General features: G+C 55.5%; 4 protein-coding genes across 4 annotated transcripts; 2 read left to right on the top strand and 2 right to left on the bottom strand.

Moving 5' to 3' along the window:
* Positions 1 to 777: 777 nt before the first annotated feature.
* Positions 778 to 2,189, top strand: GLOTRDRAFT_44000 (ornithine decarboxylase; the record flags this gene model as incomplete). The annotated part of the gene is made up of 3 exons (XM_007869015.1): positions 778 to 925; positions 990 to 1,721; positions 1,810 to 2,189. 3 exons carry the CDS (start codon positions 778 to 780, stop codon positions 2,187 to 2,189), a joined length of 1,260 nt encoding a protein of 419 aa, XP_007867206.1.
* A 388-nt stretch (positions 2,190 to 2,577) lies between these two features.
* Positions 2,578 to 3,006, bottom strand: GLOTRDRAFT_130329 (uncharacterized protein; the record flags this gene model as incomplete). Its single annotated transcript, XM_007869112.1, has 1 exon — positions 2,578 to 3,006. The coding sequence occupies one exon, from the start codon at positions 3,004 to 3,006 to the stop codon at positions 2,578 to 2,580; it is 429 nt and encodes a 142-aa protein (XP_007867303.1).
* Positions 3,007 to 3,275: 269 nt separating this feature from the next.
* GLOTRDRAFT_44694 (DNA-binding domain of Mlu1-box binding protein MBP1) lies at positions 3,276 to 3,919 on the top strand (the record flags this gene model as incomplete). Its single annotated transcript, XM_007869068.1, has 6 exons — positions 3,276 to 3,370; positions 3,427 to 3,512; positions 3,565 to 3,582; positions 3,633 to 3,736; positions 3,796 to 3,818; positions 3,874 to 3,919. Coding segments are annotated over 6 exons (372 nt in total), but the record flags the coding sequence as incomplete, so codon positions are not given.
* A 7,239-nt stretch (positions 3,920 to 11,158) lies between these two features.
* GLOTRDRAFT_77805 (cytochrome b560 subunit of succinate dehydrogenase) lies at positions 11,159 to 12,163 on the bottom strand. Its single transcript, XM_007869113.1, has 5 exons — positions 12,081 to 12,163; positions 11,972 to 12,011; positions 11,758 to 11,918; positions 11,513 to 11,695; positions 11,159 to 11,456 (listed from the first exon to the last, which is right to left on the bottom strand). Exons 1-5 carry the CDS (start codon positions 12,145 to 12,147, stop codon positions 11,371 to 11,373), a joined length of 537 nt encoding a protein of 178 aa, XP_007867304.1. The 5' UTR covers positions 12,148 to 12,163; the 3' UTR covers positions 11,159 to 11,370.
* Positions 12,164 to 12,894: the final 731 nt, after the last annotated feature.

Below are 12,894 nucleotides of genomic sequence, written 5' to 3' on the forward strand. Positions count from 1 at the left end.
TCGAGGTAAATGTTTTGCATAGATTTATTTCCAGGGCCTGGACGTGCTGACGTTTAGCCAGGTGAACCTCCCTGACAGGACTTACTCCCATCGCCGTATTAGATCAACCAAGCACTTTTCTCTCGAACCTCACCATCTCCTTCGACTTTCTCACCTTTCTCACCAACTCTTTACCTTCTACCCCGAAACCTCTCTTCCTCGCTAAAGGGGGCGAGGAAGTTACCTGCGACTGAGCAAGACCCAGAACTTACCGCTCCTAGTCCGCCCGGTTCTCGCTGACCGCGGCGGGGGGTTCGGTAAACCGGGTTTACATCTATCAAGACGAGCATCACCTGCACTTGTGCGAGCGGCCCTATAGACGCTTCGCGACCCTGCGATTGTTCTTCCAACAAACCATCATCAGATCTATCTCTTACTGTTGCGCTTTCACCAAAAAAATCCAACCGCATCAAAATAACTTGCGACTCGGCATCTGAAACCCATCTTCCCACATATAGAACAATGTCTCAAGTCGAAGTGCTCTCGGCCTCGTGCCCCGTAGACTCTACTCTCCGTGACTCGCTGTCTATCTCATACCAAGAAAAACTTTCATGGACGACCGACCTCGTCACCGGCCTGCTCTCTACGTCCCCTACCTCGGGGCGCGGTATCCAGTACGAGCCGGCTGCCATCAATCAGCGCGAAATCGCAGGGGATGGGGCTGCGCGGCACCCCGAGGAGGATGGGCCGATCTTCCCGTCCTTGCCGCCCCTGCTGCGCGGGCATCCCACCACACACATGCGCAACGGCATCATAAGGGCTTACCGCCTGGCCGCAGCCAATGAGCCCGACGCCGAGAAGGCCTTCTTCGTCGCCGACCTGAGTGTCGTATACAGGCAGCACGAGAGGTGGAAGCGTTGCTTGCCCCAAGTGGAGCCCTTCTATGGTACGTGATGGTTGACGTTATATACCCCTTTTGTTGCCCTGGCACTGATTGCGCGCTCTCACAGCTGTCAAGTGCAACCCGGATCCATACGTCCTGCGCCTATTGGCCGCCCTCGGGACGGGCTTCGACTGCGCCTCGAACGGCGAGATATCACAGGTGCTCAAGCTGGGCGTCGACCCGAGCCGGATCATCTTCGCGAACCCCTGCAAAGCCGCGTCCTTCATCCGCAACGCGGCCAAGGCCGGCGTGGACATGATGACGTTCGACAACACGGACGAGCTGCACAAGGTCGCGCGCACGCACCCGCGCGCGAAGCTCGTCGTGCGCATCCTCACGGACGACTCGAGGAGCCTCTGCCGGCTCGGGCTCAAGTTCGGCGCGCCGCTCGTGAGCGTGCCCGGGCTGCTCGCGAAGGCGCGCGAGCTCGGGCTGGACGTCGTGGGCGTCAGCTTCCACGTCGGGAGCGGGTGCTACGACTCGTCGGCGTTCGCGGACGCGGTCATGCGCGCGCGCGCGGCGTTCGACATGGGCCGGGAGGCCGGGTACGAGTTCTCGCTGCTCGACGTCGGCGGCGGGTTCGAAGACGCGAACTTTGAGGAGAACGCGGGGGTGCTGGCGGGAGCGATTGATCGGTATTTCCCCGATCGACAGGGCATCAGGATTATCGCCGAGCCGGGGCGATTCTACGTCTCCAGGGCGTTCAGCCTGGCAGCCAATATAATCGCGCGGCGCGCGGGGGAGAGCCCCCCGGCGGCTCCGGACGCAGAGATAGATGCCGATCAGCCGACGGTGATGTGTGCGTGTTATTTCCTTGCGTTTTGCGGTATAGCGCGGAGTTATCATATCAGATACTGATACTGCGATTGGTTTTGGCTGTCTCGCAGACTACATCAACGACGGTGTATACGGGGCATTCAATTGCATCCTGTTCGATCATCAGAAGGTGCACCCTTACGTGCTGTCGTTGGGCGGGTCGTTCCACGTCCCGGGCGCGGAGGCGTTACGTACGGCGGCGTGCAGTGTGTGGGGCCCGACGTGCGACTCGATAGACTGCGTGTGCCCCGTTACGCGCCTGCCTGCGGCGCTGCAGGTGGGCGACTGGCTCGGGTTCGACAACATGGGTGCGTACACGATCTGCGCGGCCAGCCAGTTCAACGGCTTCGAGGTCAGCAACGTGATCTACACGAGCGGCGGGGGGCCCGGAGACGCGGAGGTCCGCGCGGTGCTGGGGGCGTTTGCGAGGGAGGGTCGCGGCATTGAATAGGACGCTTTAAGACTATGTATTAGGCCTGTGATGGACCTTGGACGGACGAGCGTATGTGTAGAATCGTTGCCCAATGGCGGGCGTGGGAATGTGTGACGCTCACGTGGACTCGGTTCCGATGGGATAATTGCGGGTGTTGTTGATACCCCTCGTGACGTACGCTGCTGAGCCGAGGCGAAATCTGCTCTGGTGACGATCAAAAACTGCGAGCATCATTCGCTGCGCTCGAGGAGAACTGTTTGTCCGCGTTTTCCATACAGATGTGGGTCCAAATGTACGTGAATTTCGGAGACGCAATTTGGGGGCGAAATGCAACGTTGGGCCGGAATCGCAACGCTACATTTTATCCGGCGTGCATGTGCAGGATAGAGTTAGCGGCTAGCGTATATTAGCTGATAGCGTCGATTGGAGACGAGGCGTTCTTCGGGGAGGCACCGGCTTCTCGAAGGGCGAGCGACGCGAACAATAGAGACGAGGGCCCGGAGACGAGGGCCCGGGCCCGGAGACGAGCTGGTTCGCGGACCCGCGAAGCTCGGGCGTCGACATGACGAGGAAGGGCGTCGCAAGGGGCCAGATCGGGGGCGATCTCGGACGAGATTGGCCAGTGCGCTCGGCTGCCATTCCGGGGCGGGGGAGATTCGAGTGTGCCGCGTCCAGGGCAGATCTCCCCGAGCCGGGCCGCGCTGGTCCGCGTCGGTGCCTTGGCCGCTGCCACAAACGGACGGACGACGCGCTCGACTCGCCGGGCCTCGCGCGGAAACTCCCAGCGAGCAGTGATGGCCTGCCCCCGGTCTAACCAACCTCGTCCGCTGGCCATCCCTTCGGAAGCGGAGCCATGCCGTTACCCGTTGCCATTTTCTAGACTCTCCTGTGGCGAGCACACACACTTCCAATTCTGACATGTCGCCCATGCGGCCACATGCCCTGCCCTTTATTTTACCGCGCCCGTCCCGCTGCCAGCCCGCTTCCTTTTCCTGCTCTTGTCTCCCCGCTGGTTCTTTCCAACTCAAATGGACGTGAGTGCGCAACGCTCCTTTGTACGAATACTCGCTCATATACTGCTTGCAGCTCTCGTTGCCACCGGTAAGCGCCGACGGCGCAAAGTACAAACCATACCCGAGTTCAAACCACCAAGTCAATACCGCGCGTTACATCACTAGCAATGATCCTCGTGGATACATGTTGGTGGCTCTTTGAACCGATCCTTGCTTTGTCTTTCTTAGGTGTCTCGTAACAGCCCGGTCTACGAGTACCCCCTGAATGGCCAGTGGATCATGATGGACATGGACGACGGCTACATCTTATGGACGGGCATCTGGAAGGGTACGTGTTCTCGCCTGGTTTCATTATCTGTACTCACTTCGACCGCGTTCAGCTCTTGGAAACTCCAAAGGTGGGATATTAGACTTTGGTGGTCTATGATAGTTACTGACATTGTCCTAGCGGACATCGTACGGATGGTCGAGTCCCAGCCGGACCTCGCATCGCGCATCCGCCGCGTCCGCGGCGGGTATCTCAAAATCCAAGGAACATGGCTCCCGCACGACGTGAGTGGCACTTCGTCACCCCCAAGCCAGAGCCACTCTGACTTGGCTCATCCCACCAGGTCGCCCTGCAACTATCCCGCAGGTGCGTTCATTGCCGCTAACCCCTTTCACTTTTCACCCACGTTTTGCCTACGCAGAGTCGCCTACCCAATCCGCGACGAACTAATTCCCTTCTTCGGGTGAGTGCGCATCCTAACCTGCAATGTACGGTACCGAACTTTACCCTGCACAGCCCGACCTTCCCCAGTACCTGCCTCTCCCCCGAGCAGCCAGGCTACGGCCGGCTCGTTCCCCGCACAGCGGGGCGCGCGGCGCGTCTGCGCCGGAGCAACAGCGGCGGCACGAGCACGAGCGTCTGGCTCGCTACCGAGCCCCCCGCCCCATCCCACAGCAGCAGGCGGCTCTCAGACCCCCTGCGCCACGTCCCCGGGGCTCTCAAGATCCCCGAGCAGACGCAGACACAGACACAGCAGGACACGCAGCGGTACTCGCCGTACCCCTCCGCGTCCTCGTCGTCGTCCGAGTCGCCGCGCTGGTCGGACCGACACCACAGCCCGCCGTCTGCGTACCGAACCCCGCCGTCTGCGTATCACCCGCCACCACAGTCGTATGAGTACCGGGCTCATAATAATGGCGGTGGCCCGCTGCAGCCGTACAGCGCTGCATTGCCCCAGGGCCCCATCACGCTCCCGCCGCTGCAGCCCCGCGCGCAGCGCTCGCTGAGCGTCACGCTCCCGCCCATCTCTGCGCTCGGCTCGGGCGGCGGGGGCGACTCGGGGGCGGTGCTCCGCCGGCTGAAGGAGAGCGATGACTATGAGTGAGCGGCTCAGATTGCTCTCGCCATGCCCTCGAAAATGCTCATGTTGCTGTTCTATCTTGCTTCTAGGCGGGGGAGACCGGGACAAAATTGCCAGCCCCATGCAAGCCACATGAACGGGTACCGCCCGCCCGCGGTCCCGCAGCATTTCCAGGCAGACCACCCGAGATTCCGAGCATCGTCCCTCTCGCGGCCGCGCTGACTTGGGCCAGCACACGCCCGTACTATTCATCATTTCCGCGTCTGCCTCCCACCCCCACCCCCCCACCTCACCCCACCAGACGCGACGGGCCCCCGTGTGCCGTAACGTGCGCACTTCGTGAGCACCCCCGCTAAATTTGTTGTGCAGGGCAGGGCACGCGCCGCGGCAGCACTCTTTATCGTCGTGCGTCGTTTGTAAGACTCAGAGTGTATCATACGTAGGTACGTTACTCGATTGGTATATTACATAGTCGTAGTCCTTCTAGCGCTATCGCAATTCAATGGCGAGCCGGCTGCATATTGGCCTAGTGATTACTGTGCACCACAGCGCTCTTCTGTGCGGGCTGATCGCGCCGGTGCCTGGAGATCTAGAGGCCCGTTTACGTTCTGTTATGCATGTGCGATATGTACCAAGCAAGCTTGAGGCGATCGGTATACCCGCATTAGAGTTGGCCCAATTTGAAATGCGCGCGCGCGTCCTCGACCATGTGGACCTCAGGGCGAGTGTTGGGAATCCAGGGCGCGGAGGATCGTCGGGGATCAGTAGAACACCACCACCCGCGGCGCGCACGAAATCTTCGCGCAGCTGGAGGGTCTTGGGTTATTCACATTCCTTGATGCAGATCGTAGCAGAGGCCGTGGAGAGCCGGTGGCGGTTAAGTGGGAGCTCGGGGCTCGTGGAGCTTGGAGGGCTGGGATCACTGTTTGCAACATTGTATCTGGATGGGAGACGGCTGTTATATCAATAGTCAAACGCGGGATACAGAGCACGACTCGGGATTCATGACGTGGACGGAAAGGGATACCCGGCGTCCTCGCAGACGCTAGGAAATGGAGATCTGAATCATCTGATCTCGAGGACCTCGGGGGATGACAAGCACCGGGCGGTTTCTGTGAAGCCCGTCTCGGCCTGGCGCAGCGTATCATCATCAGCCTGAGCGGCGGCGGGAAAGTGGAAACTTCACTCGGAGCCGAAGGCCATCTTGTCCAGGGCGGGATGCCACTGGCAGTGGATATACAACTCCCGCACGCAGGTATTCTTAGCTGTATGACATGTGTAACCATGCCAAATCCGCTCCCTTCGTGGATACCTGGGTTAGCCAATTTGCAGGCCTGTCATGTTAGAGTGGTCACCGATCAACTATAGGACAGCTGTTTCTCTGGTCCAGATCCATTATGCAAGCGCACTTGCCATGGATCTCTTCTCTGTAAATGGTCAGGGACTGGACGTCCGAGCTGTAAAAGGGGGAGAAGTCATCAGAACTTCCCTGTAGATCAGAGTACAGCAGAGCAACGTACATTGGCACCGTGACTGATACTTCGTCGGTCTACATTCCAACGAACGGCTCGAAAGCTGAAGCGCCCGGAAGCATTTCCCGCCGCACGTGGCAACTCGTTGGAGCCCCGCTCCCGGGCAGTTTGCTCACAGTGGCCGTTAAGATCGTAAGTCCGCACTGAAATTTATGAACAGCGTCGAAAGAAGAGTTTTTCCGTTCCGAGTGCGTGGCGTCGAAATATAGCTTGAGGGGTCGAGGGGCCCGTCGCAGAGCATGAATGCCTTCCAAAAATCAACCTCTCGGCTTGCACCCTAACCTGACCGTAGGATATTTTGCCTGTCGTATTCCGACTCTGTGGTACTCCGTGTCAGCGACCACAGCCTGAAGTGAGTGCTCTTGATGAACGCTGGCAGGCGAATTATATCCTGCACGCTGGAAATGGCGGTCGCTGACGGACGTCGAAGCTGAATTTGCTTGACGCACCCGGCTATCTGTACATTTGCTACGACAGTTGCCTTTTCGAACATGCCCTCAGGCTCATGTGCTACATTTCGATTGCTATGCAATCATGCGGCTTTTGGGCTCTACAATCCCGTTTGCCATTCCGATGGAAGTTGAAATGCTCGTCAGTTTCATTTTCGTCTTCTACGTTCTGTCAACACACTCCTGGACACTCATTTCTTCCTTTCAGGTGGTAGGTGCCGAGTTGCATCCCGAAGCTATTCCTGCTACATGTCAAGACTTCCTCGATCCGAAGAGAGTCGTTCCGTGCAATTACCGGCACGAAGAACGCCTTGGTGGGCTCGACATTTCAAGCGGCTAACTAAGAACAGATCCAGCTGGAAGGCAAAGATACTGCCCCAGGTACTCTTTTGCCCCCATTCGCCCACTCAGATCCTTCGCTGTTCAGCAGGCTTGCCCACACGTGTTGGTCTTGTGGCGTATGGACACACCCTGGCCTAAGCCAGGAGATCGCTGGCCCCGTTTGCCTCGAGGTAACAGATCCCCGTCGATAAGAGACGATGCGAGCCATTCAGAGCCCTTATCATGAAATCGAGGCACGTGAAATACAAAGCGGCGAACTCAGCGTTTCCTAGATCCGAGAAAGCAAAGGGACGTTGGTTATTCTGGACTTGTGCGAACTTGTCATTGCACGAGCCTCGTATAGCTCGGTCCCCTTGCTCCCCTTGGTGCTACCTTCGCTCTTTTTGTCACAAGCGCTAAGCCTGGTGAGTACTTCCAAAACGTCTTCAGAACGTTGACATGTTTATCACCGATGTCTTCCCAGTATCCACTCCAAATCGACGCTAAGACTAGCAGGCTCTGTGGCTTCCGCCACCACCGGAGGAAGGAGCGGTTGAATTGATCGCCGGGTGTCGTACTGTCAATCCGCGTCACTGACTCGGACTCGATGACAAATGCACAAAGCTTATATGACCTACTGACCTCGGGATACGCGTCCCATGATTGCTCACTACAAGTGAACAGAGGTACATTGACGGCTTAGGTCTACGTGTCTTCGATATCCTACCGTGATTGCAAGTACGTTGGCCAATCGCAAGCTGTTCACGTCAAGTAAGCTTCTTTCCCAGAATTCGTTACCAAGCTCTGATCGAAGCACGTGATGCACATAACTGTCGTTCAAACCATCCGGTGCATGGTGTTCAGTATCAATGAGTGGTCCTCTATTCCTTAGTAGTCCGCTATTGAAATTATCTTGCCAACCTTTAGGCTGCATCCAGGATCGGTGACGTGAAGGCTATAATTATCCAACCGCTAGGCGGCTCATCCAGTGCCCTTCTTCTATCCTACTTTACCAAAAACCAAGTGACAACAAGCCGGCTGAATCTTCGCGACTTCAGACTACTCCAGCACTGCACAACTACCCGAGAACAGAAATCGCAGCCCCAGGTGACCATCAAATTATGCGGAACGATAGACGGATCACTACCGAAGTAGGTAAGACTTGAGATTACAGAATTTTCTTTAACATCATACCTGGCTCCCTTCCCCTCTTTGGCAGGTCTGTATGTTGTCAAGACATCATATATTATTGGCTTGGTTATAGGGACCCGGGCTTGCGATTCTCGCAACTGGAGGCCAGAGGTACATGCCAAGGCATTGCATTCTCTAGAATAGGTCCGTGTTTTGTCACTATCGCCCCTCGCAGATATCGATTCTCCGATGACATCCAGGGCCTTGTATCTCAAATCAATGGTGACTAGGCCGGTAGTGAGCGATCCTCCACCTATTCGGTTTGCTTCCTGTCTGCGCCTTGACTTGCGCTAATATTACTCTGTGCAAAACCGCAATTCAAATCCCATCGCAAAGCAATAGGAACAAATGACACGGTTAAGATCAAGAGGAATCTCCACTCAAATATTCCCGAGAGCCCACAGGTCCGCGATGAAATCGCATCATCCACACATAGTATGTTGGGTCGATCTCGCCCATGTTCAAGTTTGTAAGCGCGGTACAGTCGACAGCCCGCCTGTTGCAATCGAGTGAACGCAGCGGCCTCTCACAGGCCTCTTAGCGACTGCAACCCTATGTAGGAGGGTGAATACGAAACATCGGTACTTGCCCAAGTCAAGTCCTTGGAAGACTTGGTTGACCAACATGAGCTAGTGCATTGGTCGCTCGGCGGGTCTCCGAGTTGCCTCGTGAGTTGGATAAGGTTTGGCGGTGCCACTGCGTACTACGAGACCTCCCATACAACATCAATATCTAGCGCATCCCCCTTCTGAATTCACCTCGTCTTGTTCTAAATTTATTCAGAGTGGCTGTCACTTCTACTGATTTATATGGTTACGGAAGCCTGATATACTAGCGTAAAAATCCGCATTCTAGACAAGCACTAGATCAAGGCATCGCGGGCGCAAGTCTCCATTAGTTCGGTATTTCCTCTTCGTAGTTCCCTCGTTCTCCAGGGAGGCTTTCGTGATCCCGCAGTGTCGTCTGATACATCCAGTGCACTTCCAGTTCCCACAAGTTCAGCCGCAGGTGTGTAATCTTCGGCCCGCTGCCTCCATAAAGCCTAAGAGAACGCTCGTGTCTGCAAGCCTCGTCTCGGCGATTGCGGCGCTGGGTAACGGACCTTGGATGTGTCTGCCACAGAGTCCAACCAGCTCTGGCGAATCACTACGAGGTCCGAGGTCTCGGGGTGTGTAAGTTACATGCGCTTATATCGCACCTATCATTTCGGTGGACTGGTTCTGCGCTACGGTCAGTGGGACACAGAGCTCGGGTTTCATGTTGCAAAAAGACCCGCACCAATGATGACAAACGCTTCTCAGGAATCCGCTATACCGCATGAAAACCGGTGGGAAGTAATATGTAACTCTCCGTCGATACAGCGTCAGCAGGAGGCCAGCTAACGTTGTCCCGAGAGACGATGGTGCTTAGGGGCCCTAACGCAACTCAAAACCCCTTGCCAAGGGTATGGTAGCATTGCATAGCGTACCTCTCCGCTGGCTAGGTTCGCGCCGCTTCAATTGAAGTTCATGGTTCGGTTCGAGGGTGGTGACAAGCAAGAGACGCATTGTGGAGTGTCGCCGTACATCTGAGTATAAACGGAACCCCGGTTTTCTTACTGCTCCCGAATCTCTCGCACGCGCTCGCACCGCGCCCCAACTTGAGGTCCTTCTGGTCTGACCCAAAGACTTATGACCGGGGGGGGGGGGGGCACGGGAGTCAATCATTGGGTGTCCGGGCACCTGTCCGCTCTATATTCCACTCCAGTCCTGAATATAAACTGAGGACTCGAAGGTCTGACGCGAATGAACAGGAAGATGCCTTGGAGCTGTTGATCTCCAAGTTAGCTGGGATGATATTGCAGATGGAAGGAAGGGCGGACCTAGCCCTAAACAGCTTCGGGCATTGAATAAAGATAGTATAACGCAGCCTTTGACTTGGTGGTTATGCCGTATAAACAGCAGTCCGAGTAGCCTAATGACTGAGTATTCGCCGCACGCTTACCTCGGTGGCAACAGGAAAGGCCAAATTTTTACCTGTCGAATCCACACTGCATTTGGGCAAAGGGAAGGACCGAACAATTAGCAGGATCTTTCTGCATATGCACCATATGAAGCTGTGAAGCTGTGGTTGAGAACTGCCGGCACTTAGCCGCCACTGGCCTGCGTACCATAGCAAGGTATGGGAGCACGGATCTTGTCTGCTTTCCCCTTCCAATATTGTAGCACAGACCAGGATCAAGAGCGACCTAAGGGAGAATGAAGATGATCAGGTCAGTTGGTGACTGAGAGATCAGGGAGTGTGCGCAAGCACGCGTCATTTAGAAATTTACTAACGGACTGGCTCAAACCCTAGCAGGCATGCACGCTAGTGGGTGGTCCGTCCACAACTCAGATATGGTTCGTCTGCGATCATTGTAGAAGGACAAGCCCAGGGTAGATGAAGGGTCCAAAGTTGCGTACAGCATATGAACTTATACGGATTTATCGGAGGTTCCGGATGGCCGGATTATACCTTGTCATGCATCAAATATAGAGCGCAGGGCTTGGATCAAGGGCGTCCTTAGCTTCTACACCAGGGATTGAGTAAGAAATGGAACTGCTAATCGTGACTTGCGTTCAAGGGTCCCGAACGTCGCCAGGAGGACAACCGGGCGCCGTATCTGGCCACCCCGATACAATGGTGCGGGAGCCCGCTTCATGCTGACTGATAGTCTAATGGTGGTCTGTCCCTAACGCGAAGTGAGCGCAACGATGGGACGGGAGGTACACTGGCTTACAGTTCCGTGACTTGGTTCAAAGCAATAGTGTACGCACACGCCGAGGTACCAGCACTATGCGACGGACGGAAAACACCTGCATTGGAATAGGCGCAGATTTCTTACTGAAGGAATGAGTGGTCTCGAACATTGTGTCGCATGTGTCCGCCGTCGGTCGCAGAGACCAGCCAGTACGGGAATAGGGAAATTCAGGACGTAGTGCAGTGCCGTACCATATGCCTCCCAGATCGAAGCTAACACAGCTCATAATATTAACCTATGAACGTTTGCGGAGATGTCGGAAGTGGAGAATAACCGGAAGACTCACTTTAGCATGTCGTCTTGACATTCGGTATTCACGAGCGAGCGAACAGAGAACAGAGATAGACCGGGACGCGAAGTAGACCATACCTGCGTATCTACATGGTATGGTGTGAGCAATCAGCGTTAACAAGTGCATGCCTTTCACAGCCAAGATATCTAAGGGAGCCGTAAAATAGAGCACGAAGACGAGCAAGCTTCACTTCGGTCGGTCAGAAGGATATCCCTCCGATCATCCGACCAGAGTCGCCGGAACCAAAGAAATACATTGCACCAGTCAATCACTTTACATCAAGACCAACGCGACGGTACCCAGAGCGGTCGCGCCGAGCACTGCATAACCAGATCGGTACGCGCCCTTGAGAGAAAGGACTGAAATATCACAGACATAAGTATCGTAACAACACTGGTACAGAGCAGCGACTCACAGTATCCCATATCCCAGCCCAGGTGCCTCAAGCCGTTGAACGAGTGGAAGGCGAAGGGCGCAGCGAGGATAACCTTGCCCGCGTACTTGACGGAGTCGGGCACTTGCTTCACGTACTCGACCACCTTGGCGCTGCTGAAGTTGGTGGGGGAGATGAGGTAGGCGAGCGAGAACCCGTAGAGCACTGTAGCAGATGTCCACGTGAGTACCATTTCCCCCTGCAATATACGGGGGAAATACACCCACAAACGCTGAGAGCAGCACCAGTCATACGGTTGGCAATGGAACCGAGCCAAGTAAGTTGCGGCTGGTAAATTGTGAAGTGGGGGCTCGATGGACGCTTCAGGCGCTGCTTGTTCAGAATTTCGATCGAAGCAGAGGGCGGCAAGGACTGCGTCTGAACCCCACTACACTCGACTTTAGGCCTCGTTTCTCCCAGAAAACACATAATAGAACTCACCGCTTAGCAGCGACATTCCGCAACACGATCTGATTCCTGACTGAACAATGAATGCATTCGAGTCAACCGCAACACTCTAGCTGCAGACTCTTGACTTTCGCAGCCTTACCAATTCTTGGGCTGAATACAGCCTTCCTGAGTGCTGGCCCAAGGCCGAGGACGCGCGTGGACATCATGGCGGACGATGAGGACGAGGGTATGTGAAAGTCCCGCTGCCGTCCTCCGGGTCCGCCCGGCACGTGATTAACCGGTCGCGTCGGCGGTCCGCCGTGCTGCATATTCCCTCTCATCTCTCAGTTTGCATCGAGGGACTTGTGTCTGCTGCAGCCGCATTGCATCGCTCTGAAACGTCTCAAAATATTCCGGATATTCGATAAATCAAGCGGTATCGTGATGTATGTCACAGTCGCTGGTGGCGTTCAAGGTGCAAGACCCCATAGAGAAGGGAGTATCATATCTGCTGCCACGGCTACGATAGGGAGTTGGTATGGATGTGCACTGTTGACTAGCGACGTCTGATAGCCAAGGATTGTGTTAATATAACATAGTTGGAAAGAACGAGCCAGGTGAGAGTGTAATTCACTGGCATCTGCGCCACTGGCAGTGCTTTCTTCTTCTGTACGAGCGATAGTCCAATGCTGACGATCCTAGGACGTATGTGACATATACCATGCCTGTTGTTAGGCTCTTCTGCAATCGGGTTTACTGCTCTGGAATAGGCTTTCGTTTCATCATGGCCTAATGCCACACTTCCTGTTTTAGGACGGACCTAGAAGTCACGGTGTGATCATCGGGGAACCAACCGGTGATTCACCTCAAGACTCGTCTGGATAGAGAAATGTACTCGTTCGCCGAAGTTTGAATTTCGTATCATCATCCGTGCCAGAGTACGTGCTGAGCTATATACAAGTATGATCGTGATT

Source organism: Gloeophyllum trabeum, assembly GCF_000344685.1.
Source record: "Gloeophyllum trabeum ATCC 11539 unplaced genomic scaffold GLOTRscaffold_00009, whole genome shotgun sequence".
Taxonomy (NCBI): domain Eukaryota; kingdom Fungi; phylum Basidiomycota; class Agaricomycetes; order Gloeophyllales; family Gloeophyllaceae; genus Gloeophyllum; species Gloeophyllum trabeum.